Consider the following 27,109-nt stretch of genomic DNA (forward strand, 5'->3'; position numbering starts at 1 on the left):
GCTTTAGGGAACCATCTCTAGCAACAGCTGTTCCGTTGTGTAACTAAATAGTACATTTCTTTTTGGTAAATATACGACAATACGTTATTTTAGGAATATAATTTCAAGATAATTCCGCAGCACACCAAAATGTCCGCATCCGCCGCCCGTGGCTCGACGTCGCTGCTGAAGCGCGCCTGGAACGAGATTCCCGACATTGTCGGCGGATCGGCCCTGGCACTCGCTGGCATCGTGATGGCCACCATTGGAGTGGTCAACTACTACGCCAAGGATGGAGATAACCGCCGCTATAAGCTGGGATATGTGGTGTTTCGCCACGACGATCCCCGTGCCCAGAAAGTGCGAGACGATGAGGACGACTAGAAGCGGAGTTCCCCCGGAAATCCAGATGACAGTTTCCCTCTCAGCTTAACTACTTTTTTGTTTCTGCTATTAGCTAAGTAAAACAATTAACTCAACTTTATTCCTGAGTTATATTATTTAATTACCCTAAAGTCTCGGTTGCGTATTAGAGGTCCTTGTGAGAGAAATTGCGATGCAACCGCCAAGCCTTTTCCGTAAGAAAGGATTCGTCGCAGATGGTGCACTTAAAATTGGGCTCGACTTCCTCTGTCGAAGTTAAGTTACCTTTAAAGTAAATGTGGATAAACATAAAACAATAGTAAGAAAAAATACATATACATATATATATATAGAGATACATATCTACAGACCAAAAGTTTTAAATTTAAATGTAAACATTTTAAAGGCAGTTTTTAAAGTGCAAAGCCACTCTTTTTATAAGTGGTTCTAATCCCATTTTTGTCTACATATGTATGTATTTGAGGGTCTAATCATGATCGTTGGGTCATAAATTAATTAATTGAAAGTGAGAGAGATAGGTATAAATCAGGATGCAAAACTATTTGTGGGTAGCTTGTGGGGCAGAGTGAAGATTGCCGGGTAACACAAATGATTGTGGCTATTCTGTGTTTACTCACTCCCACAAGCCTCCGGCGACATCTTGGGAGCTGTAGGAACTTCCTGTGTTTTGAGAAAATCCGGTACCTTAAAGTCTTGCGATTTGCTGGCCAGGCTGCGCCTTCGCCGCTCTTCAAATTTTAGCGCCACATTGAACTCGGTGTGTGCAGCCATCCACTGGTGGTTGAACTCATATACCAGGGTTAGTTTCTTCAAGCAAATGCGACAGATGAGCTTGGGATAGGCGTCGGATGGCTCCAGAGCCGGAAAGTTGGCGGGTAAGCAGGAGGAGAGCATCTCCGCGACGGGCACCATCTTATCCAGAGCCTTAGCACTCACTTCGTAGATGTTCAATAGGTCCAGGCACTCATTGCCGCACGTGCGACAAAGGTTTTCGAAGATGTCCATGCCAGTTCCTTAGTTTCGAAATAATTTAAAAGAAAAATTTTGCTTCAATTTGTTGTTTGAGCAAATCAGTGTAACCGCCTTTTTTAAGCATATATATCGATATATATACTTATGTCCGTCAAATTAGCGTCGATGAGTTAGCGTCGAAATGGAACGGTGGGAAAATGGAACATGGATGGGATCTTTAATTTTTAATTTATTTCGTAATTAAAGCACTAATTCGAATACAAAAAGTTTCTAAATGCTAAAAAATATTTTTACTATTGTTGTTTGGGTTTAAAAGTATTTGAGAAGTGTTTGAGAGTGTTTTCACGGCATAGTCATGCCTCCTTAGTACACATACATATGTATAAATTAGTAATTCAAATGTTAATTTCTCCAAAACGACTGAACGGATTTCGATGAAACACCTACCAAATTGCTAAGAATAACGACATCATTTATTGGGCAGACTATTAAATGTTATATCCAAAATTTGCTTCTCAAATCTAGTGCTTCAATGCCCTTGCTTTGTAATATGATTTCAGGTCAAAAATTTTTAACGCAGTGAATAAATTATTTCCGACCCTATAAAGTATGTATATTCTTGATCAGCATCAACAACCGAGTCTATCTAGCCATGTCCATTTGTCTGTCTGTTCAATTATAAGACAACTAAACCCTTATATTTAAAGCTATCTAAATAAAACTTTGCAGTTAGTCTTCTATAAACTAGTTATACTTGTGTTCAATGGATTAAAATGTACAGTGCCGGTTATTCAATTTGACTACATACGTCCTACCATTAAGTTTAAATCACATTCTTTTATTAAATATTCTTCGTCGAACATAATATCATAATATGATGATTTGATAAAACAACTAACAAAACGCTTAGAATGTCAATTTCATTCATACAATTGTTTATTTATAAGCCTTAAAATATTTAATGCCCTATTTTGTATGGAGCCGACCCCGAGGTTAAATCACTGTTATGCGATTTGCTCAAAAACTGACGCTTTGAAGAAATTGAAACTTGGTAGAGTAAAACTACAATAAATGTCCTTCATTTTGGCGTATCAGGTATTGCTACACGCGTTCGATTAGCCGATATATTAAGAAATCTTTTTTTTTATATATCCAAATGTCAAATATTTTTAAACCCAAAAAAAAAAACAATAGTAAAAATATTTTATTGCATTTAGGAATTTTTTGTATTCGAATTAGTGCTTTAATTACGAAATAAATTAAAAATTAAAGATCCCATCCATGTTCCATTTTTCCGCCGTTCCATTTCGACGCTAACTCATCGACGCTAGTTTGACGGACATCTATCGAATGTTGTATTAATTTTAAATGTAGTCCGGCCACACTATAGTCTCAGCCTTTTTTTTAAGTGTCAGAAAAGCCGGAAAAAATTGGTAAAATGTTGTGGAAGGCGCTACTAATTGCCGCCGTGGCTATTGCCCACTGTCAAGCGGTCCTCGAAACAGATGCCAACACACTTATACTGTTGGACAACCTGGCCATACGCGAGACCCACTCCCTTTTCTTCAAGTCTCTGCAGGGTAAGTGGAAAAACGCCGGCTAACCCATGACGTGGACAAATGAAGAAATTAAATGAGAGAAATTAAAAGTAATGTTTTTTTTTTACCAGATCGAGGATTTAAGCTCACCTACAAGTTGGCTGATGACTCCAGTCTGCTGCTATCCAAGTACGGCGAGTATCTGTACAAGAATCTGATTATCTTTGCCCCAAGTGTCGAGGAGTTCGGCGGCGATATTAGCGTAGATCGGTTGGCGCAGTTCGTGGACGATGGTGGCAACGTTTTGGTGGCGGGCAGCGAGAAGTCTGGTGACGCCCTCAGGGAATTTGCTTCGGAGTGCGGCTTTGAGCTAGATGAAGACAATGCAGCGGTGATTGACCATCTTCACTATGATGTCTCCGATTCGGGAGAGCACACCACCATTCTCACCTCGGCCAAGAACCTTATTCAGGCGGATACCATTGTTGGAAAAGCCAATCGTCAGGCGGATGCTGCGCCTCTGCTGTACAGAGGCACTGGACTAATTGCGGATAAAGAGAATCCACTGGTGCTTAAGCTTTTAACAGCGGAGAGCAGTGCTTATAGCTACAACCCGGAGTCCAGTGTCACGGATTACCCGCATGCTGTGGGACGTGGAACTCTGCTTATTGCCGCTCTGCAAGCAAGGAACAACGCTAGGGTGGTTTTTTCCGGATCCCTGCACTTCTTCGCCGACGAGAGCTTTACTACCGCGGTGCAGTACGCCCAGAGCGGTGTGTTCCACAAGCAGGCAGGCAATCGCGCCGTTGCCGAGTCCATTAGCCAGTGGGTTTTCGGAGAGACCGGCCGCCTCCGCGTGGGATCCGTTCAGCATCACAAGGAGGGCGAGAACCTGCCGCCAGAGCAGGCCTACACCATTACCGATCCCGTGGTCTATACCATTGCCATTGAGGAGTTGGTGGGAGGAGAATGGCGCGCCTTTAAGGCCAACGATATACAGCTGGAATTCGTCCGCATTGATCCCTTCGTTCGCACCTATCTGAAGCAAACCAAGTCCGGCGCTTACCAGGCCAAATTTGAGATCCCAGATGTCTACGGTGTCTACCAGTTCAAGGTGGATTACGATCGCGTGGGCTATACGCATCTATACAGTACAACGCAGGTGTCGGTCCGTCCACTGGAACACACCCAGTACGAACGATTCATTCCTAGCGCCTTCCCCTATTATACTAGCGCCTTCTCCATGATGATTGGCGTCTTTGTGTTCTCGTTCGTGTTCCTCCACTTCAAGGACGAGCAGCTGGTCAAGGAGGACAAGAAGTCGCAGTAGTTTGCATCTAAAAACACCTTAAAATGTAATACACAATTCACAAAAATGAAGTTTTGCCTTTGGCGAAAATGATTTCATCACATATATACTGCAATTTTATTAAAAAAACATTTGGCTATAACTCAAAAAACTATTTTTGTAACTTTTCTTAGAAAATCTTTTTTATTACGCCTCCCATCTGATTCTCAGTAAGCTCCTTAATAACTAGTTAACCGGCAGGGACCAAAATCACTTCAGAATAGGTATCAATTGACAAAAATGATATGGAGAGGAGTGAAAAATAAATGGTTTTATGTTATTAAACACAATTTTAGATGTTTTACTGATGCAATATGCATATCATCCATGTTTTTCCAACTTTTTCAGGCAATAATTGTTTTTCGCCAAATTTTAAATTCAATTATGAGGTCTGGCAACGCCAATGTCAAGAAAAGTAAGTATGACCAGAAAAGGAGAATTTTATCCGAAACTACGCGGTCACATTGGCCCCAACTCGCACGTTTTTGCCGTAAACAAACCTTTTCTCTCTTGATTAAAACAGTTTTAAGGCATAAAACCACACAAGATGTCGTCGTGGAAGAAGGCGACAAAGAGCAACCAAAAAGTGCACCGGGAACGCCACCAGCCGGAGGCGCGCCAGCATCTGGGTTTCCTCGAGAAGAAGAAGGATTACAAGAAGCGAGCGCTCGATGCACAGAAAAAGGAGAAAACCCTGAAGTTGCTGTATCGGCGGGCGCAGAACAAGAATCCGGATGAGTTCTACCATCACATGATCAACTCGAAGCTGACCAACGATGAGCATCGCGAGAAGGACAAGGAGGACGAGCATACGCCCGAGCAGGTGGCCCTGATGCAGACGCAGGATCTCAAGTATGTGGTGATGAAGCGCACCGTGGAGCGGCGAAAGATCGAACGCCTCAAGGTCGAGCTGGTGGACATCGATGCCAGTGCGTCCAACAAGCGGTATACGTTCGACGAGCAGGGCAAGAAGCAACAGGCAGCGGTTAGCCTGGGTGAACGCCTCCAAGAATCCGAGCAGGCAATGGTGAGAGATTAATTTAGCTTTTATTTCAAACACATTCCTCACATTTCCCCTTTTTTCTGCCAGAAAACACCGACGCCAAACTCGACCCGGCAGCAGCGCATCAACGAGCTGAAGAAGAGGGAGATACGCGAACGGGAGCTTGGCATCGTCCAGAACAAGATACAGCTAAAGAATACACTCAAGCAGCAGCGTCTTCTCAAGCCAAGAAAAGTGAAAGCTGGTACCAAGGACAGTGCGCCAGTCTATAGATTCCGCTACGAGCGCAAGAAATGAGCAGACACAATACAGCATCCGCTGTAGGCCCTTAAGCGTATATACAGTTTTTTTCGTTTGTAATAAAACCATTAGTTTTAAATTGGTTTATTTTACTCTTTATAGATCAAAGAAATTTTATCCTTGTGCTGATGGTAGTTCATCAACTTCCAAAAATTTTAAAAGCGTGAAAATAGAACAGGTTGGAACGCCGATAGACGATAGTTTTGCCACGGAGCCAGTTTTAATTATCTGGTCTCAACGCTGAAGTTATGAGTTGTTGCTCTTTTTTTCTACCTTGATCTGAAAGATCAGACTCAAGTAGCTAAAAATACTTTATCTACATAAGTGTAATATTTTTTTTATATAAGTATGTAATTAGACATATTTTATACATTTTAACAAGAAAAAAAAAGATAGAATATATAGCATTTTTGTATGTACATTAATAGAAAATGGTGATGGGAATCCTTAGGCTAAGTCTCAGTCTCAAATGTTCACAAAAACATCACGTTTTCCTTCCGGGCTATATGGAGCTCGATAAAGCTAATATCGCTCCACTACCACGGACGTGGGCCGCCACTGAACCTCCTTGTCCTGGTCCTTGTCCAATGTGAGAGTGCTCTCGGCAAAAGCGGCATTGAGGTTGCCTGCCAACTGCGGCTGATCCTGCTGGACACTGGTCATGGCCACATTGGTGGTAATGTTGCCCTTTCGGTTGCTGCAAGTATAAAATTCGAGTTATTCATAACATAAATTTCTATAACTACTATATATATTTTTTCTAGATTACCTCTTTTGCTTGCGACAGGCTACCATGGATACGAGCACGGCCAGAATAATGATGGCGGCCAGCAATCCGGACAGTCCCGCCACCATGGTCATCATTCCATGGGGCTCGCCGTCGGATGTGACCTTGGTAACTGCAGGAGGGGCGAGAGAGAAAGCGGATAGGTGAGCAGGTGAGTGAGTGAGTGATTGGGAGCGACTTGCTGCTCCAATTTGGCAGGTGTGAAGCGTAAATTGCCGCAAGGTCGCCTGTAAAGCTGTATAAAGTTGGGGGTTCACTTTTTAAAGGCCTTTTAGTATATTAGAAAGTTGACTAATTTGTGTTTTTTTTTAACTTACTATTTAAGCTTTACAGTGCAAGTCTGACTATTGAAATCATATATTCAAGCTAAATGGAAGTTTAATTTGTATTTAATAATAATAATATTCTGCAAAAGTTTTAAACTAGTTCAAAATAACGTAAACATTTTTCATCTCTATCAACTCAAGCAATTTTAACCACTTCTAATACCATTATTTTTGTTCAGTGCAGTAGGCTTATAAACACTGTTTACGATGCATTGTGTTTCAGGGCCGACGACCATTGAACTTCAACTTGACGCTGATCTGACCTGGACGCCTCAGATCGGATTCGGATTCGGTTTCGGATTCAAATTCGAATTCGAATTCCGTATTCGATGCCGCAGACGCACTTCCGGATTTTCCAAGCCGGAAGTAGGGGTAGCCATTCACCCTTTCACCTTATCAATATTTCACTTTTTTAAACTCACTCGAGTCTTCTACAACGAAACGCTTGGTGTTTGGCGAGGACTGAACATAGCCGCCCAGTTCCATTTTTAGGTCCATATTCTGAAAGTATTTTAAAATTATTAACTTAAAATTTGTAGGCTTTTCTTATAAATATTTTTAATATTCATTTAAAGTTCCAGTGTAGAAAAACGAAAAGAAAAACGAGAGGAGGCCGTGAAACATCTGAGTAAATGCAGTTAGCTAACTGCAGCGATCAAATAAACAAATAAAGCGAACATAATACAGTGCAGCCTCCCTAAAGTGATTAGAAAACTGTAATTTAGGAATTGTAAGCTTGCAATTTAAACTTTCATATAAAAATTCCTAATTAAAAAAATCTTCTTATACTTCAAGGCCTAGACATTCGAGAGTTTTTTGAACAGCTCGGTTCGTTGCATGTCCGAATTTCGCAAGTTTGAACTGCCGAATTTCGACTGTGTGCGCTGGCCCAGTTGCAGCAACCGCAAACGCAGACCCAGCAGCAGCAACAGCAACAGCAACAGCAATAGCAACAGCAGCAGTAACAATAGCAACAGCAACAGCGACAACAACAGCAGAAACAGCAACAGCAGCGGAAAAGCAGAAAAGCATAATGAGACGCTCGATCAACTTTAGTCCGGTATTGATTTTGTTGTTGTTGGCCAATCTCCTCTGCCAACGTCGCTGTTAGCGTGCTAATTAATTGGACTGAGAAGCCTAAGCCGACGTCGCTTATCAGCCAGCAGAGGGCAATAATTCTGCCAGCAGTGTGAGTTGTCAGTGATTTATTTGGTCATAATTAATTTGATTTTATTGTTTACAGGCCATGCTTTTAAGGCAGTGATCCTCGGTTGACTGACAACTCACTAACTAGCTGCTTTGACAGTTTACTTCCTTAAAATATTTATTATTTATAAAATGACCAAATAATGCCCAATAAGTTGACAGAAGTGGTAGTTAAGATGTTTTTAAGAGGTGTTGTAAGGTCTTAAAACTAAATTAGTTTTATAATATAACATTATAGGCATATGCTTTTTAATTTACTCTAAAACAGACCTACATATATGGGTCTGTTTCAGTCAACTATTTGTCTACATAATATAGTTTTTGTCTTTGAAACCCCTGGAAAATGTCATATATTATATTTAGTTGCCTAAACAAAAAATGTTGTATTGAGTTAATTATAGTACATTTTAAGCTTCACAGCAGCACTTGGCCATAAACTAAAAATAAATTAAAGTGTTTTATGGCATTTAGGGAACTTTATGGCTTTTTTTGACAGACTGGCTAACGTGTTCCGAGTTCTGTTAAAAATAAAGAAGTTCGCTGGCGATATCTTTTCAACTTGGATAAGGTATTATTATCTTTCACGTTTGGCAATTAGTCGAAGATCGAATGTGTTTGGCTGTTGACTAGTGAGAAAAAAGAGAGATAACCCATAAAATCCCTTTTAAATTGGGAAGTATCACCGGCTGTCACTCATTATTTAGTGGTTTCTTTCTAAACGAGCGATCTGGAGGCCCGAAAAAGGAAGATTGATTGGCTCATGATTGGAATTTAAAGGCCCGCCTGATTAGCACTTTTTTTATTTTTATTTTTTATTGTATTCCACACGCCGTGCTGCATGCAAATCGGAGAAATAACTATCGAAAACTAAGTTCAACGCAAAAAGAGCTGAAGATATGTACATATATAAAATTCACTAAAATACGCGGAAAAAGCGATGTATGAAGAAACCATTTTATTTAGGCTTTCCTGGAATTATAATAAATAGTTTGGTATTGTTTAAAGCTTAAACAAAAAATAAATAAATCGGGAACCATAATTTACAATTCAGCAAATAATTTGGAATGTGTTTTATTTATATTTTAAAAATACAACTTTGTTAATATTTAATATATTTATTATTAATAACTGTTGTTATTATACCCCTGCAGGGTATTATAATTTTAGTCGGAAGCTTGAAACCAAGTGAAGGACTCATTTCCGACCCTATAAATCATATATATTCTTGATCAGCATCACCAGGGGAGTCGATCTAGACATGTTTTAGAGAAAAAAAATTTCTTTTTTTTTCAAAATTTTATAAGGGGTTGTTACATCGTTAAAATTGTCAAAAATGAGCAAAAATTTGAATTTTTTAAAATTTTAATTTGAGTATGCAGATTTATAAACCTAACAAAAACTAACATAGGAAAGCTTTCCGATTGGAAAATAATGTATTTTTGACTGAGTAATGACGGATTTTCTCCGCAAAGGTATATCAATTTCACTTTCATTTAATTTTGCTATTCTTAAAACTGTTTTGAACACATAACCCCCGACAAAAATTCCATTAAGCAGCAAAAATTATTATTATTAAACAGTTAAGCCCAATTTTTCTTTGCCCTGCCGAAGTATAGTACATATAATTATATATAGTATTTAGATAGCATTTCCGTGTGGGATCAGGAAGGAATGGGGGAGTGAGAATCGCATGCCAAATCGCTGGAGAAATGCGGGCACGATTTTCAGTCACATTATAATATAATATATATTTATACATAAATTTCTATATAACATATGAATGTACATATAGCTAATATATGGAGAGTCGCATCTTCTGTTGTGGCCCGCCTGCGCCATTATTAATTTAATTAATTTAATCATTTGCGGTGGCAAACAATTTACAATTTAATTGCACAAATTAAGGCTTATAAATAGCACTAGCTAGAAATTCGGTGGCAATCATAGTTTTTAATTTAAATAAATATAAATTCGCCTGGGCGGCGTAACGAACTTGATTCGTTGGTTTGCACTGTCATTAAATTCGTACTAATCAATTGATTATCAATGATAATTTCTGATCGGAACGGAAGATCTTGAATTTCGAGAGCACTTTGCATATGGATATTAGGTAATCGGATTGGAGAGTCCACTTACAATTACTCCGTGTGATATGGGGATCTTTGAGACTTTCTTGATTATCAATTTCCTTTTTTACTTATTTATTTATTTTATTTTTTATTATTTTCTTAACTGTGAACTAACGCCGCCGACTTTCAGCGATCGACTAATGCGCTCTACGTAAAGCTGAAACGTAACTTTCGATTGCGCCAAAAGCTGAGAAGTCGCAGTCGCTGTTAGCGTCAACGTCAGCAGCTCAGTTGGCGTCGACCTGATCGACGAGGAAAGGGAATTAAACCCTCGGTATTATCAAAACTCAACCAATATTATTGGTTGAAATATTATTGAAATATTAACCATATATATCTTGGAATATTAAAAAAAGCAAGCCAAAAAAATAAGACATAAAAACATCAAGGGTATAATATATTTAAATTGTGACAAATCATTCCACAATTAAGCTTTACAATATAGCTAAAAATTTCTCTAAACTCTTCCAGAATGTATAGTATATTGTTTCTTAATTTAAATATTCATTATTGTAAATTATAAATAATTATAAATAAAAAGTTTGCCTGAAAATTTGGATTATATTAAAACAAAACTTTTCAGTAATCCATAAAAAACATCTAATATTCAATTAATTTGAAATATTAAAAAAAATAACTTTACAAAATAAAAGTGTTTAAGTGAACTGTAACTATTAAAAGGTTTATTCAAGATAAAAACATTTTAAGAAATCAAAATAAATAAAGAAATACCTGCTGATAATTTCCTGAATATGTGTTGAGTAAATTCATACAATATCTTTAATTAAAATATATAATCATTAAAAATAAACTTTAAGCTAACTGAGATATACACATATATCCACTATATAATTTAAAGGTATTACAAAATCAAAATACTATCAACAGAGAAGGGGCATCTCCGAATCGGTCTCAGAATTGCAATCTTTTTGTCAAGTTGAGCTGGGCAACTATACTAAAACGATCTTAAACCCAATTAAAATATATAGCAAACGCAATGGAATCGAAATTGGAATTGAATTTGAAATTGTAGCCAAATGAAAGCGATGCCGGCCCCTCAATGTCACAGCGAACAAAACAGCTCACTTGCAGGTAACTTACTGGCCATAATGGTTATAGTAATAGCCATTGTAATAGTAACGACAGTAGATCAAGGCAACGCGGTCTCGGGGGTTGGGTTCGGGAAGATCTTCTCTGCCCCTGAGACATGATTTATCTATTTGCCGATAGCCGATAGATAGCTGTTAGCTGATAAGCAGCATAGAACACGACCCCATCGGGGAGACACAAGAAAAGAATTTGCGATACATGGCGCCTTCTCCACAACAAAATACTACATTCTTAACCGCATGTAAGGGCGGCAACAGCAGCGGGAAAGTTAATAGAAACCATATTGATAATATATAGAAAATAAGGTGGATATATAATAGTTTCTCAAAATGTTAAATATTGAAAAATATCTTTTTTAATGTTATAAAATTGATGTTTTAGGAAATATACTTTTTATTTGTTTACACATTTGCTATATGATTATTACAGATATCAAAATTAAATTAACAAAATTAACTATTAACTCCAAAATATCAATTTATCTATTGTATTTTGGGACAAGTATCGATACGATAAGTTCCTTTATATATTCTACGAGAAATTTGTATATTAATATCGCCTATTATTGAAATTATTTGAATATAAGCCCCATTGTTTCATGCCAAGTTGTTATGTCTGTCAACAGATACATGTATAGTATGTTAGAACCTCCGGCCACGCCCCTTTTGCCAACAAATGGGCAACAGACACAAGTGTTTTCGCAATGACGCAGATGGGCAGGCAACTATTGGCAAAACAGTTTTTCGGTTTTCTCCCTGCAAACAACAATCAAAAGTAATTTCCATCCGGTATTGAGGAGGGCCTCATGCTCCGACTCTTAATGAATCATCGGATATTTTGGGGACACAAGCACGAATCTACAGCAACTAACACTTTCTATAATATTTCATAAATAACAAAAATTGATTTTCAACAAATCGTAGTAATTTATTTTTATTATGCTGTGATTCTGCGATTTTCACCATCTAATTAAAGTCACACTGAGATTGTATATTATTAAAGTCATGTTTGAGCTGATAAGATTCCAAATTGAATGGTAATCGCAAAAGACAACAAATCTGATAGGTTATCTAATTGGTAGTTAATACTAAAGGATCGGGATCCTTTTTTTTTAAAGGTGGTTTTCCCAGTTATCGGTGAGAATTTTCATAGAAAAAATTTTGGACTTTCTAATCAATTCAGATGCCAGCCGGACAACTTGTTGAAATTTCGCCAACTCATCTCCGGTGTAGTAGTGTAGTACACGGCGAGAAATAATCATAAATCCTAGGAAGTACTACTTTTAGCCAAAAGTTTGACTTAATGGAAAGTTTTACAATGGTTTTAATATTTTAGCAGGTGTTTGTACATTTGTTTAAGGTACAAGAAGAAATTGCTCTGTACACTGGAAATGAATTATATGTATGTATATTTACACCATTTATTTCCAGAAATATTTATTATTTAAGGAGTATATCAATTTAATTTTTATATTTATTAAAATCACAAATTATACATTTCTATTGCAATAATTAATTCAGATTTTATCGGTAACACACTATATTTTTTGGTTTTTCTCTGAAGACGATTTTGGAGTGCAGATCAATGTTTCAAAAAGTCATAACTTAGCTAAAAATGGATTAAATTTAATTTGGAAAGCCGTTCTATGTTAGTTTTTAGTATGTTTATTAATCTGCATACTGTGTTAAAAAAAATAAAAAACCTCAAATTTTGATAATTTTTTGTTTTAATTTTTGACGATAAAAAATAAAAAAAAAAAAAATTTTGTAAAAATCAAAAATTTTTAAATTGTTTTGAATATTACTAGATTGATTAGGCTTTTAGTACTGATCAAGAATATATATGATTTATGGGGTCGGAAATGGCTTATTCACTGAATATAAGTAAAATACTCAGTCAGCGTATACTAATTTAATAGGTTGTAAAATAAACCAAAACTTTTAAACCACTTGCCCATTAGTTTTTTTTTTTAAATCTCTAATAATAATATTAAATATTATTTTATACAGTTAATCAAAATTCATAATTATGTATCAGTGTACACGCAACTCGTTAGACTTTCTAATTGTATTTATTGTGTCTAGCCTTTATTTTATTTATTTTTGAACCCTTTCTTTAAAAAAAGTATATTTTAATTCCTGGACATTTTTCCTTAACTCTGAACAGTTTTTTTAGTTTTAAAAATAAAAAATATATACGTGCGAGATTTTTCGCCATAATTGTATTTATAATGAATTGAATATTTTAATAATTTATTTATGATCTCTTGCTTTAAAAAAATTATATTTTAATTTCTGGACATTTTTCTTTAATTCTAATTTTTTTTTTTAGTTTTAAAAATAAAAAAAAATTTTAAAGTATATGTGCAATTTTCTGGTGTCGAGTGCGACATTCGTACGCAGTCAAACTAAAAAAAAAACATGTGTCAAGACTTTATTCTAATTTTACAAAATTTGAAACGTAGAGCTCTTGGTTAGCACTATAATTGGTGCTAATACCGATTTTGGGCCCTTGGTCGTTTTCAAGATATTCATATATTCATATTAAAAATACTCGTTTTTAAGCAATTTTAAATTTTTGCCCGCGGTGGACCTTTCTAGAGAATTATTTTTATTAGTGTGGGTTCGAGTGTTCTCGTATTAGCCCTATCCGGAGGGGCTATGGATTTCCAAAAAAATCATGACAACAGCAAGTGATAAACATATATTCGCAGTGACGTCGGCGCGTGGCAAACAAATTGCTAAAAATAATACCCAATCGTCGGAGCACTTTTAGACTAGGATCTCCCCAAATAATAATAGTATATATAATGGTCAATCAGTGGGCCAGACTGCCGGCCACTTGGCATCATTATCTCTGGCCCAGATAGGGCTTTGTTTACGGCCCTCCAAGAATCGGCTTTCTCGCCCTCGTCCCATGAATTTGCGTTTCAGAAAATTGCAAAAAGAAATAAAAATAAATAGAAAATAGAAAACAGAAAGCATTTGTTGCTGTCTCTACATCTCTCTCTACTAGATTGTTTTTTTTTCTTTATCAACAATTACAAATGTGTTCATTTAAAATCAAGCCAAAGTTGAAAGAAAATATTTGCCAGACGATGCAATTTATCAGCAAGTGGCAGATGCAGTTGGCTAATGGCTAATGGCCAAGTGCGGTTTGTTTGGCCAGCAAATAGGGAATAGTAAAAGTTATAGTAATAGTTACTAGTACCTAGTACCTTTTGTTTTAATGACTTCTTACGTGGCGGAGAATCTGTGTATTTCCGGCAAGTATTTTCCACTTTTCGGACTTAATTATAAGTTGAGTACGACTACCATAATTAGAATGTCCATTGAGGGAGAGTCAAGTCCCTATTTTATGTATTGCTCAAGTTGAATACAATTCATTGATTGTAACCCTTAGTTTTACGTTTTCCTTCCCTTATTATTAACCAAATAGAAATATAATGAGTAAATGTCTAAAGAAGTCTCATAAATACTTCCTTCATTCTACTTTCAAAAATTCCTCTATTTATTCTTGATTTAAACCCACAGACGTTATGTTGGCCACATTCCCAAGTAATATATATTTATATATATTTTATCATATTTGTTCTTTGCAGAATGCATTGTCGCATTCGAGACAAGGGTCCCATCAACATAAAGACTTATTTCTGAAATGTTTCAATCGTTTCCTGATCTGCAGTCTGCCGTTAGATCCCGATCAATTGAAACGCCGGATATAGCGGCTATAAGTCAGTATCTAACAAGGAGAGGGTTTGTAGGGACTGGAACCGTTGACTGAGGCTTGCAATTTATTTAATTAAATGCATTTTAAAGGCAGACACACCACTCACATTGTTCTCCTCCGCTTGTTCCGATTGTTCCGATACCAAAATAAACCCAAACGAAACACACAAAATACGAAAATAAACAAAACTGAAAATCTGTTGCTCACAATCAGCTCACTGTGTCGGCTTTTTTTTTGCAGTTTTGTGTAATGACACAACAATTTACAAACAATTTTTCAATGCAACGCGTTGCAACGCGACGAGATTCGAATTATTTACAACCGAAATTGTTACGTTAATTAATCTTTGTGTATTTAGTGTCGTGTTATTTTTTACGGTTTGTTTTTTTTTTAACCCAACTGAACCAAACCGACGACGTCAGAGGCATCGGCCCCAATGAGGTCCCCTCTCTCTCAGTCTATACTGTATGGGTGGGATATATATGATGTACATATATCCGATATATACATTTATTTCATTCCTATGCCTTGCCTTTAAAAATAAACAAGAGTCACTGGCGGTGCTGGGAAATCGGAAAATGCCCCGAAGTTACCCCCGATTTAAAGCTAGTTGAGTGGGTGCACGTGCAAAATTCGTGACAGAATTGGCAAATTCCTAATTGCAGATTGCATATTATTTCATATGTGTCTTTATTAAGTATTACATATATCTGAAGTATAACCGCTCCCGGCCAAGACAATTTATGTAAATTCTCAATACTTACGGTTTCCTCTTATTTCCGGAGCTTCATTGTTACACCAAGAAAATAGTTTAATATTAAAAAAGAGATATTTTAGTATATAAATTGGAAATCACTATTTAAAAAAATAAAAAATATAAGGCAAAGAGAGCTAAATAGTGTCATAATAATTACTTCTGTTGATGCCGTATATTTAAAATAAAGGCAAGTGGTTAGATTTTTTTGTGATCCTAATGATACTTTAACGTCTGTCTTTTAACATTTTTCTACTTTATCGTTTAAATTTTAAGATGTAATTTAAATTGTAGTTTTTTAATAGATTTAAACAAGCAATGAAGCAAACATTGGAGGCCAATGCTTGTATATGCTTATAGTTTACAATTGAATCAAGGATCAAATCGAAAGTCGATCATAACTAAGCTAAAATGCATTTATTTTAAATCGGAAAACTGTTCTTTGCTAGTTTTCATTAGGTTTACAAATCTACATACTCAATTTAAAATATAAAAAACTTACAATTTTCGCAAATTTTTAAAAATTTTAACGATGTAACCCCTTAAAAAATTTTGACCCCATCGCTGACTAAAATTAAATAAAAACCTGCAAGGTCATAAGATTAATAAAAATTAAAGTACATTATTTATCAATATTCTCAACTTCCTTTTAATCTTGTTTCACTCTTAATTTGTATATATTTTTCGTCAGTGTAGCTTTCCATTGACGCAAGTCGCCGTCAACGGCAACAATAGTAGCGGTAATAGCAAAAAGTAGCAAAAAACTAGAAAGGAAGGTAACTTTGAAAAACCGAAGTGTGTATACCCTTGCAGTTCTCCACACCATTATAGGTTCGAATGTGAAATAGATCATAACCAAACCAAAGATTATTTTATTAAAATTCCAGGATATTGGGATTTAATGTAATGCATTTTTCACAATTTGAAAATGGGGTCCATGGCAATAAGGAAATTAATTGGGGTCGAACAGCAATCACCATCACTGTCACTATCACTAAAGATGTAACCAGCTGGGAGGCCGCGGTCAGAAGTAGGGCGAAGTGAAAGCAGTGCCTGTATTTATAGTTCCCAAGCAAAGGGATCAGAGAAAGTGAGAGCGAAAGATCAAGGGACATCTCTAGAGATAGTCAGAGCGAAAGGGAAAGATAAATCTGTAGAGATATATAGAGAGAGATAATGAGAAATAGATCTCTGGAGATACACAGAGAGAGATAGACATACTATACATTTAACAGATCGACTCTGCCTGTTAATGCTGATCGAGAATATGACTCCTTCACTGCGTTGCAAAGTTCTAACTACAATTATAATACCCTTGCAAGAGTATAAAAATAACAAAATGCCACCAGCAACAATTACTTGTGATAACAGCGACATTAATTTTATTGTCAAAAAGCATCCACCCCCGCGATTGTCCCCACCTACCGTCACCCGTCACCCGTAAGCCCGCCCCACGCCCATTACCCTCCCATCCCACCACCTCCTACCCCTCTCACATAAATCCCACCGATAAATTGCCGTTGCGACTGATAAATTACACTAATCGCTCGGCGGTGGCGACGTTTGAGCTTTGTTTGGCCCGCCCCACCCAGTCCCACCCCCTCTCTCTCTCTCTCTCTGTCCAGCCGCCTAGCAGCACACGGCACGATCTCGGAAAGCAGATGATCCGATCATGGGGATTATATATGGTATACATAAGACCTCATATTAAATCGGGGAATGGAGTCGATCTTCTCAACTTGAATCTGAGATGGAAATAAATAATAAAAGCTACTAGCATATAGACATATAGACTAGGTACATGGATGCATTGACTCTGTATGGGATTTCTTGTGGATTATCCTTTACGGATATTGTGGTTTATTATATTGTTGCTATTTTAATCCAAATCGTACAAGCCGGAGATATATGCTGGTATATAAGAGAGATAGAGACAACTCCTGCTTTCAGTCCTGACGGAGGCCATCGGGAAGAACTCTCAGCAAATTGTGCCGCTCCGGGATCGGTTGGTCGGGACCTAGAGGGATCCAATACTAGAATTCTTCTTCTTGTTCATGCCGAGGTACCCCCACCAGGAGCTGCGTTTAGCGGAACGCCCATTGCTAATCCCTCCTGCAGATCCGCCGGCGGGTCCACTAGTATTGGGTACCATCGAGCCGCTAGCAGGTATGTCACTGGTAGCTCCTCCGCCTGGCCCAGCTGCCACCGACTTCCTAGCCTCCGAAGCCATGGTGTTTACACTGGGGGCCAGTTGGTTGCCCACATTGAATGTCCCGTGGCTGGCCGCAGCGGCTGCAGCGGCCGCGTTGCTCGACTTGATGGACTTGGATGACTTCACCTTGCGCACATTTTCCACGGACATCTGGGGCACATTGGCCAGGCTGGGACGCACGGAGGCGCCTTGAGGAGCAGCGTTAGCGCGATGCCGACGGCTGCCGCCAAAGAATTTGCCAAAGCACATCCTGGTAGTGGATCCGGAAGCGAACGCGGCAGCAGATTAGATGCAGCTATGATAGCAGAAGAGGATACGGAATACTGGGCTTCTGAATAAATTTTGAGGAATTGTATACTTCTAAATCTTTTGAATTTTGATACGAAAGCACATAGCCGAGAATCAAGGGTGAAACTGACAGTTGGCCAGGGTACGGAGATGGTTGCCTACTAGGATGAGCTGTGTTTTTTAGTTACATAGTTCTTAAAATTGTTAAAACACATGTATGATAAAGGGACGCCTTACTAGTTTTTTCTTAAATATTTAAATACTAATTACATCTGTGCGTATACTTAATTTTTTGAAGGACTGCTGTAAATTCCTGAAATAAAATCTAAATAAATTTTTTTTTAATTGTATTTGTTCGTCTTCATGGAAGCCATCTAGAGGCCAAAAATCGAATGATGACAAATTTCATTCAAATTTTAAAAGACAACGGAACGATGTTGTTGCAATAAAAGAGTTGTTGTTGTTGTAGGCTACAGCGAGGCATCAATTTGAACAAATTCAGTTCAAATTCGTCAATTTTTCGATTTGAAGTACCAGGCGAAAAGCAGGCAGCAGCTAGCAAATATATGCACTCCCAAAAGTATGCAATTCCAAAAATGCAATATTTTTGTAGTGTGACCAGCTCCTTTTTACTACTTTAGGCTAATTATTGTAGTAAGGTTTTTTTGATTTTGTGCTATCGTTATCGGTGTATATCGATAAATGAATATCGGCTGTTCTTCTGTCAGGAACGGGATCGTAAAATTAAATGTTAGTTTTATATATTAAAACGTAAGAAACGAGCTGTGGACAGCAGTGCAAGAGAAAGACAGTTAAGGACAATCTGCGCAAGAACTGCATGGTCGTCAGCCACTGGATCCATTATGCGCAGTGGGAGGGGCAGCAGCAGGACATCCAGCGGGCGCGTTCTACTTGGGAAAGGGCGCTGGACAACGAGCACCGGAAAGTGAAGCTCTGGCTAAGGTACACTGAGATGGAGATGAAGAACAAACAGGTGAACCATGTCCGCAACATATGGCGCCGTTACCATAATGCCGCGCGTCAACCAGATCTGAGATTATCCAGTGCAATGTGACCCAGACGCCCCCTAAGGCTCGGACCCAACTGGACGCACTTGCCCCGAAGAAGCAGCAACAGCAGAAGCAGCAGTTGGCGGTAGCCACTGCTCAGTTTCAGCAGGAGCAACAACTCACATCAGCGGCTCTGCAATGCCTTGGAGCCCCGATCCTGCCCCACAATGGTACCCAGGTACGTTCGGCCAGCTCGGTGTCCACGCAACTGCCCAGAACCCGAGCTTGCTGAAGGGCAAAATGCGTACCAAGCAGCAGCCGGGGCGACCTGCCTTGTCCGCCCTGAAGACGGAGAACGGCCAGTTGGCGGGTCAGAACAAGATGGTGGGTCACATGGCCACAGTGCAGCAGCAACAGCAGGCGACGGCGAATCTCCAGCAAGTGGTCAACTTGGCGGGCAACAAGTGAGTAATCTGAGACACCTTGGGCCAGATCATCGAGCTAACTGATTACCTTTGGATCATTACAGAATGGTTGTAATGAACATGACGGGCACTCCCCTCCAAAACGGGCAGACTCTCCACGCATCCACTGCGGGAGTGGACAAACAGCAGCAACAATAGCAGCAGCAATTGCAGTTGATTCAGAAGAAGCAGTATCTGCAGCAGCAAATGTTCCAATCCCAGGCGCAGGCTCAACAGCTGCAACAACAACAGCAGGAACCATCCTCCCTGACAGCCACGACGCCCTCGCCCACCAAGAATCCCATCCTGGCCATGACCTCCATGATGAATGTCACAGTGGGGCACCTGTCAAGCGCTCCACCCGTCACAGTCTATGTGACCAGCACAGCAGTCACTCCACCGCCAGGCCAATTGGTGACCCTCACTAGTGCCAGCACGCTCACTAAGGAGACGCCTTCGAAGACGGCCACCCTTGTGCCCATTGGCTCGCCCGTGACGCCCGCATCCCTTCCAACTCCCGAAATCCTGAACACCAGCCAATGTGAGTGCATCCGCGGAGGCCAGCAGTTCCACTGGCGAAGCCCTGCCCAACGGAGAAGCCACTGAGGCGCTTCGAGGAGGGCCAGAGCGCGCATCATGTCCAAATACGCGCTGGACCATCTGCCCAAGGACCGAACCCAGGATCTATTTAAGGCCTACACCATACACGAAAATAAGTACGGCAATCGGAATGGCATCGACGAGCTGATACCGCACAAGCAGTTCACATTCAGCAAGCTGTGGCTGCTCTACGCCCAGTTCGAGATCCGCTCCATGGAGCTGCAGCGGGTTCGCAAGGCCCTTGACCTGGCCATCGGTATGTATCCTCGCGTATGTGTATTTTGTGGCTACATCGACCTGGAGATCCAACTGCGCGACTTCGAGCGCTGCCGGCTGCTGTACGAGCAGTTCCTGGAGTTCGGACCAGAGTACTGTGTCACATGGATGAAGTTTGCCGAGCTGGAGAACTTCCAAGGCAACACGGAGCGGAGCAGCACCGCTTTGCGGCGGTCCTCCTTTCTTACGTGTATATATAAAATTAACTAACATTCAATTTTACGGTCCCGTTCCTGAAAGAAACGGCTTATTTTCATATATGAGCTGGCCATACTACAAAACGCTTGTGAAAAAATAAGCTGGTCACACTACAAAAAGCTTTAAATGTAAGGATAGCAGACTAGCTTATTTCAAGATAGATTTAAAGCTCTGCTACAATATTGGTAAAAGGACATCTCTAATTTGCACCTCGTGCAGTAAAATTATTTTATTTTATAATTAATTAAATAAGAAAAGAAATACATAAGCTATGGAGCGGCCCCAAAAGATGGCCAAGTTGAGTGTGGAGGATGGAGTGAGCGGACAGCTTGAAAAGAATTCCTAATTCATCACATCGTTTGTTTCGCTTTTATTAGGTGAACAAAATGGCTCCAGCGGAGGTGCAGATAACGGCAAAGCAGCTGCTCCATGAGGCCAAGGAACGGGACTTGGAGATTCAGGCCCAACAGCAGCAGCAAGTGACCGCCCAGCAAAAGCAGGCGGCGGCGCAGGCTCAGCAGCAACAGAGGGAACAGCAGCAGCAGCAGCAACTGGTCAAATCCCAGGCGCAGGCCCAACAGCAGCAGGCGCTTGCCAACGCCACTCATCAGATCCTACAGGTGGCCCCAAACACCTTCATCACCTCGCACCAGCAGGCTCAGGCGCAGCAGCAACAGCAACGGGAGCCCTGCCCAACGGAGAAGCCACTGAGGCGCTTCGAGGAGGGCCAGAGCGCGCATCATGTACAAATAGGCGCTGGGCCACCTGCCCAAGGGCCGAACCCAGGAGCTATAAGTACGGCAATAGGAATGGCATCGAGGAGCTGATACCGCACAAGCAATTCACATTCAGCAAGCTGTGGCTGCTCTACGCCCAGTTCGATATCCGCTACAAGAAGCTGCAGCGGGTTCGCAAGGCCCTTGGCCTGGCCATCGGTATGTGTCCGCGCGACAAGCTCGTTTTCGGCTACATCGACCTGTAGATCCAATTGCGCGAGTTCGAGCGCTGCCGGCTGCTGTACGAGCAGTTCCTGGAGTTCGGACCGGAGAACTGTATCACATGGATGAAGTTCGCACTACGGCTGGACTGCAGTCCTTCAGCTCGAACCAGGTCATCCTGAGGGGCCAGCCAGACGGAGCCTCGGGCATGTTTATCCGACAATCGGCCACGCAGACCCTGCAAACGCAGCAGAACTGTAAGACACTTTATACTAGTAATCATTTCCAACTGGTCCTAATTATGAATGCTCTTTGCGGTTTCCTCGGAGATTATCCAGTGAAATGTGACCCAGACGCCCTCTAAGGCTCGGACCCAATTGGACACACTTGCCCCGAAGCAGCAGCAACAGCAGAAGCAGTAGTTGGCGGTAGCCACTGCTCGGTTGCAGCAGCAGCAACAACTCAGCGGCATTACAATGCCCTGGAGACCCGATCCTGGCCCACAATGGCCCCAGGTGCGTCCGGTCAGCTTGGTGTCCACGCAACTGTCGGGGCGACCTGCCTTGTCCGATCTGAAGACCGAGAACGGCCAGTTGGTGGGTCAGAACAAGGTGGTGGGTCACATGGCCACAGTGCAGCAGCAACAGCAGGCGACGGCGAATCTCCAGCAAGTGGTCAACTTGGCGGGCAACAAGTGAATAATCTGAGACACCTCGGGCCAGATCATCGAGCTAACTGATTACCTTTGGATCATTACAGAAGGGTTGTGATGAGCACGACACGAGTGGACAAACAGCAGCAGCAACAGCAAAAGCAATTGCAGTTGATTCAGAAGCAGCAGTATCGGCAGCAGCAAATGTTCCAGCAGCCCTCCAGATGCAGCAGAAGTTGGCACCTCACGCCCAACAGCAGAAGCAGCAACAACAAGTCACCCAACAGCAGCAGCAGCAACAACAAGTCACCCAGCAGCAGCAGCAGCAAGTGACCGCCCAGCAACAGCAGGCGGTGGCGTAGGCTCAGCAGCAACAGAGGGAACAGCAGCAGCAAGTGGTCCAATCCCAGGCGCAGGCCCAACAGTTGCAGGCGCTTGCCAACGCCACTCAGCAGATTCTACAGGTGGCCTCAAACACCTTCATCACCTCGCACCAGGAACAGCAGCAGCAACTACATAAGCAACTGATCCAGCAGCAACTGCAGCAACATGTCCAGGCGCTTGCTCAGGGGAAGCTGCAACAGCAACGGGAGCAACAACAGAACATCATCCAGCACATTGTTGTTTCAGGCGGAAGGACTCCCGAGCAGCAACAGCAGAACGCGGGTCAGCTGCAACTGAACAGTGTGGCCTTTACGGGGTCCTCGACCACGACGCCAGCCGGAATAGCCGCAACAACAGCAACACAAGGAACCACCCTCCCTGACAGTCACGACGCCTTCCCCCACCACGAATCCCATCCTGGCCATGACCTCCATGATGAATGTCACAGTGCACATGTGCACCTGTCAAGCGCTCCACCCGTCACAGCCTCTGTGACCAGCACCGCAGTCACTCCACCGCCAGGCCAATTGGTGACCCTCACTAGTGCCAGCACGCTCACTAAGGAGACGTCTTCGAAAACGGTCACCCTTGTGCCCCTTGGCTCGCTCGTGACGCCCGCATCCCTCCCAACTCAGGACAGAAGCGAGACGCCGAAATCCTCAACACCAGCCAATGTGAGTGCATCCGTGGAGGCCAGCAGTTCCACCGGCGAAGCCCTGCCCAACGGAGAAGCCACTGAGGCGCTTCGAGGAGGGCCAGAGCGCGCATCATGTACAAATACGCGCTGGGCCACCTGCCCAAGGACCGAACGCAGGAGCTATTTAAGGCCTACACCATACACGACAAGAAGTACAGCAATCGGAATGGCATCGAGGAGCTGATACCGCACAAGCAGTTCACATTCAGCAAGCTGTGGCTGCTCTACGCCCAGTTCGAGATCCGCTACAATGAGCTGCAGCGGGTTCGCAAGGCCCTTGGCCTGGCCATCGGTATGTGTCCGCGCGACAAGCTCGTTTTCGGCTACATCGACCTGTAGATCCAATTGCGCAAGTTCGAGCGCTGCCGGCTGCTGTACGAGCAGTTCCTGGAGTTCGGACCGGAGAACTGTTTCACATGGATGAAGTTCGCCGAGCTGGAGAACTTCCAGGACAACACGGAGCGGAGCAGCACCGCTGTGGCGGCGGCACTCTTTTCTTACGTGTGTATACATAAAATTAACTAACATTCAATTTTACAGTCCCGTTCCTGAAAGAAACGGCTTATTTTCATATATCGATATACACCGACAACGACAACACAAAATCAAAATACCTTTGTACGATAACGAGCCTAAAGTTGTGAAACATGAGCTGGCCATACTACAAAACGCTTGTGAAAAATAAGCTGGTCACACTACAAAAAAGCTTTAAATGTAAGGATGACAGACTAGCTTATTTCAAGATAGATTTAAAGCTTTGCTACAATATTGGTAAAGGGACATCTCTAATTTGCACCTCGTGCAGTAAAATTATTTTATTTTATAATTAATTAAGTAAGAAAAGAAATACATAAGCTATGGAGCGGCCCCAAAAGACGGCCAAGTTGAGTGTGGAGGATGGAGTGAGCGGACAGCTTAAAAAGAAGTCCTAATTCATCACATTGTTTGTTTCGCTTTTATTTGGTGAACAAAATGGCTCCAGCGGAGGTGCAGATAACGGCAAAGCAGCTGCTCCATGAGGCCAAGGAACGGGACTTGGAGATTCAGGCCCAACAGCAGCAGCAAGTGACCGCCCAGCAAAAGCAGGCGGCGGCGCAGGCTCAGCAGCAACAGAGGGAACAGCAGCAGCAGCAGCAACTGGTCAAATCCCAGGCGCAGGCCCAACAGCAGCAGGCGCTTGCCAACGCCACTCATCAGATCCTTCTGGTGGCCTCAAACACCTTCATCACCTCGCACCAGCAACAGATGTAGCAACTACATAACCAACTGATCCAGCAACAAGTGCAGTCGCATGTCCAGGCGCAGGCTCAGGCGCAGCAGCAACAGCAATGGAAGCAACAACAGAACATCATCCGGCAGATTGTTGTGTCAGGCGGAACGGCTCCTGAGGAGCAACAGCAGAACGCGGGTCAGCTGCAACTGAACAGCGTGGCCTTTACGGTGTCTTCGACCGCGACACCAGCCGGAATAGCCGCAACAACAGGAACAGCAGGAACCACCCTCCCTCATAGCCACGACGCCTTCGCCCACCACGAATCCCATCCTGGCCATGACCTCCATGATGAATGTCACAGTGCACCTGTGCACCTGTCAAGCGCTCCACCCGTCACAGCCTCTGTGACCAGCACCGCAGTCACTCCACCGCCAGGCCAATTGGTGACCCTCACTAGTGCCAGCACGCTCACTAAGGAGACGTCTTCGAAAACGGTCACCCTTGTGCCCCTTGGCTCGCTCGTGACGCCCGCATCCCTCCCAACTCAGGACAGAAGCGAGACGCCGAAATCCTCAACACCAGCCAATGTGAGTGCATCCGTGGAGGCCAGCAGTTCCACCGGCGAAGCCCTGCCAAACGGAGAAGCCACTGAGGCGCTTCGAGGAGGGCCAGAGCGCGCATCATGTCCAAATACGCGCTGGACCACCTGCCCAAGGACCGAACGCAGGATCTATTTAAGGCCTACACCATACACGAAAATAAGTACGTATAATAATAAAATAAGTATAAGGAGGGCGAGCGCGACCAGATCCGCGAGACGTACGAGCGGGCTATTTCGAATGTGCCGCCGGCGTACGAGAAGAACTTCTGGCGGCGCTACATCTATCTTTGAATCAACTACGCGCTGTACGAGGAGCTGGAGGCTGAAGATGCGGAGTGCACGCGCCAGATATATAAAACCTGCCTGGAGCTGATACCACACAAGCAGTTCACATTCAGCAAGCTGTGGCAGCATTGTGGCATGTGCAGCATTGACGATCAGCTGACATGGAGCCATGTGCAGCATTGACTATCGATTGCTGGCATGCAACCAATTGCAGCTTTGACTATCGATTGCTGGCACGGAACCATGTGCAGCTTTGACATCCTACGTTTTAGGTTATGGTGAATGCACTCAAGAGCAACCACAGGATCAGGATGAGCTGGATGAAGACCAGAGGCTGCTGGTCACAGCCCGTCAATATTGCAGACCACTCCGCTCCTGCTGCCCATTGATGACCTATTTAACACATTTTCGCTAGCCTCTAGCGAGAACAGCGCCAAGGAGAAGAGCCTCGATGATCCGCATTCTGGTGACTTGGGCATCGCGGCATTCTCGCAGATCAACATCAACATACAGTCCAAGCCGGAGCATCCGCTCATGTTGACCGTGGTCACCCGCCATGAGCAGCGTTACATTGGACCCAACTGCCTCCACATGACACCAGAGCCGCCGCAGCAGAAGCTCATTACCAGGACCATTTCCACTCCGCAGCTAAGCTGACTGGCTGCAATGGAGCTGTGTCGCCACCGCACCCACCACCCTCGTCCATGCTCAAGGCCATTCCGCCGCCACCGGTCCAAACTGCTGGATCCCAAGCGCCCAGGGCACCATCTGGAGCGCGCTTGACGAAAGCATGTATAACAACATGGAGTTGGAGTCCGTAGACAAACTCTTTTCGGCTTACCAGAAGAATTGGGATTCGGTGCGTGCCTAGTAAAGATTCCTCTGAAAGATCTTCACTTATTTAATGTTCTCCTCTCCTTCCACAGGCCACCGATGGCTCCTATGAGGATCTGCGTGTAACTGACGGCAAGCAAGCAAAGCAGAAGGTGCTCTCAGTGATCGATGGACGCCGGGCCCGGAACTAAAATATTGGTGCTTTTGTCCTGGCAGGATTTCCCAATACGAGCAAAAGCAGAAGAAACTCCACTACAGAAAGCGCTTTATGCCGACGGTCAACGATTTTATACCCCGCATCACCAGTGTAATGGAGGCTTACCGCGAAATGACCAGTTCCCGACGTCTGCGCAAGCTCCTTGAGCTGGTTCTGGTTTTGGGTAATCTGTCCATTCACTCTTTCGTTTATTTTCACTATTTAAGTGCATTCCCAAATACCACAGGCAACTACATGAACCGCGGGGCACGTGGCAACGTCTCCGGATTCCGACTAATCTCACTTAATCACCTGGCCGACACCAAGTCCAGTGCCGCCAAGGGCACCAGCCTGGGCGTAAATTCAAGGATCCACTGAAGCTGGAGGATGACATTCTGCATGCCCGTGAGGCTGCCAAGGTGTCGCTGAGAGAGATGGGCAAGGATATCCAGATGCTGCGTACCGGCCTGGCGGATGTGGCACGGGTAATCGAGTTCCATCGAAGTTCTGGCCCCGCCCAGCAGGGTGATCGCTTTTTGCCCGTCATACGGGAGCTCCACGCCTCGGCCTCGGTGCGCTTTGCTGAGCTGGAGGACAAGTTCCAGGACATAAGACTGGCTTACTTTGTTTTGTTTAATAAGACAATGAATAAATGTAATTAGTCATTCCCATATGGCGGCTACTAATAGTTTACTT

The 27,109-nt window shown here is 42.4% G+C and overlaps 6 protein-coding genes, 1 long non-coding RNA gene and 1 pseudogene across 11 annotated transcripts; 5 read left to right on the forward strand and 3 right to left on the reverse strand.

Moving 5' to 3' along the window:
• Nucleotides 1-25: 25 nt before the first annotated feature.
• NdufA3 (NADH:ubiquinone oxidoreductase subunit A3) lies at nt 26-463 on the forward strand. Its single transcript, XM_020952868.2, has 2 exons — nt 26-65; nt 121-463. Exon 2 carries the CDS (start codon nt 130-132, stop codon nt 361-363), a length of 234 nt encoding a protein of 77 aa, XP_020808527.1. The 5' UTR covers nt 26-65; nt 121-129; the 3' UTR covers nt 364-463.
• On the reverse strand, nt 120-1,473 carry Dlip1 (Dorsal interacting protein 1). Of its 2 annotated transcripts, none has more exons than XR_015270196.1 (3): nt 1,048-1,473; nt 489-627; nt 120-436 (listed from the first exon to the last, which is right to left on the reverse strand). XR_015270196.1 is itself a non-coding variant. In XM_020952866.2 (3 exons), the coding sequence occupies exons 1-2, from the start codon at nt 1,366-1,368 to the stop codon at nt 509-511; spliced, it is 507 nt and encodes a 168-aa protein (XP_020808525.2). In that variant the 5' UTR covers nt 1,369-1,473; the 3' UTR covers nt 120-436; nt 489-508. The 2 variants fall into 2 exon arrangements, 1 of the variants encoding a protein (XP_020808525.2); XM_020952866.2 differs by having other exon boundaries at nt 981-1,473.
• Nucleotides 1,474-2,643: 1,170 nt separating this feature from the next.
• Ost48 (dolichyl-diphosphooligosaccharide--protein glycosyltransferase non-catalytic subunit Ost48) lies at nt 2,644-4,333 on the forward strand. The gene is made up of 2 exons (XM_020952921.2): nt 2,644-2,915; nt 3,005-4,333. The coding sequence occupies exons 1-2, from the start codon at nt 2,774-2,776 to the stop codon at nt 4,201-4,203; spliced, it is 1,341 nt and encodes a 446-aa protein (XP_020808580.1). The 5' UTR covers nt 2,644-2,773; the 3' UTR covers nt 4,204-4,333.
• A 315-nt stretch (nt 4,334-4,648) lies between these two features.
• On the forward strand, nt 4,649-6,132 carry LOC110184375 (putative U3 small nucleolar RNA-associated protein 11). Of its 2 annotated transcripts, XM_086826092.1 has the most exons (3): nt 4,649-5,248; nt 5,312-5,558; nt 5,627-6,132. In XM_086826092.1, exons 1-2 carry the CDS (start codon nt 4,769-4,771, stop codon nt 5,519-5,521), a joined length of 690 nt encoding a protein of 229 aa, XP_086682218.1. In that variant the 5' UTR covers nt 4,649-4,768; the 3' UTR covers nt 5,522-5,558; nt 5,627-6,132. The 2 variants fall into 2 exon arrangements, with proteins under 2 accessions (XP_086682218.1, XP_020808533.1); XM_020952874.2 differs by lacking the exon at nt 5,627-6,132 and having other exon boundaries at nt 5,312-5,603.
• LOC110184376 (uncharacterized) lies at nt 5,597-15,384 on the reverse strand. Of its 2 annotated transcripts, none has more exons than XM_020952876.2 (4): nt 14,918-15,384; nt 7,060-7,138; nt 6,294-6,423; nt 5,597-6,221 (listed from the first exon to the last, which is right to left on the reverse strand). In XM_020952876.2, the coding sequence occupies exons 2-4, from the start codon at nt 7,133-7,135 to the stop codon at nt 6,047-6,049; spliced, it is 381 nt and encodes a 126-aa protein (XP_020808535.1). In that variant the 5' UTR covers nt 7,136-7,138; nt 14,918-15,384; the 3' UTR covers nt 5,597-6,046. The 2 variants fall into 2 exon arrangements, with proteins under 2 accessions (XP_020808535.1, XP_020808534.1); XM_020952875.2 differs by lacking the exon at nt 14,918-15,384 and adding an exon at nt 9,980-10,151.
• LOC147645121 (uncharacterized) lies at nt 6,331-8,407 on the forward strand. The gene is made up of 5 exons (XR_015270203.1): nt 6,331-6,462; nt 6,861-7,129; nt 7,213-7,367; nt 7,433-7,826; nt 7,881-8,407. It is a non-coding gene; the product is annotated as an uncharacterized LOC147645121 (long non-coding RNA).
• Nucleotides 15,385-17,391: 2,007 nt separating the features above from the next.
• Nucleotides 17,392-18,409, reverse strand: LOC110184352 (uncharacterized). The gene has a single exon (XM_020952848.2). The coding sequence runs from the start codon at nt 18,024-18,026 to the stop codon at nt 17,583-17,585; it is 444 nt and encodes a 147-aa protein (XP_020808507.1). The 5' UTR covers nt 18,027-18,409; the 3' UTR covers nt 17,392-17,582.
• A 494-nt stretch (nt 18,410-18,903) lies between these two features.
• LOC110184458 (uncharacterized) lies at nt 18,904-27,084 on the forward strand (annotated as a pseudogene). Its single transcript, XR_015270528.1, has 17 exons — nt 18,904-19,028; nt 19,109-19,539; nt 19,605-19,674; nt 19,762-20,080; nt 20,147-20,605; nt 20,883-20,929; nt 20,991-21,356; nt 21,410-21,548; nt 21,596-21,808; nt 21,894-22,245; nt 22,311-23,462; nt 23,624-23,789; nt 24,267-24,490; nt 24,560-24,724; nt 24,756-26,242; nt 26,310-26,597; nt 26,661-27,084. The product of XR_015270528.1 is annotated as an uncharacterized LOC110184458 (transcript).
• Nucleotides 27,085-27,109: the final 25 nt, after the last annotated feature.

Source organism: Drosophila serrata, unplaced genomic scaffold, assembly GCF_035046125.1.
Source record: "Drosophila serrata isolate PLE 108 unplaced genomic scaffold, ASM3504612v1 contig_8, whole genome shotgun sequence".
NCBI classification, from domain to species: Eukaryota; Metazoa; Arthropoda; class Insecta; order Diptera; family Drosophilidae; genus Drosophila; species Drosophila serrata.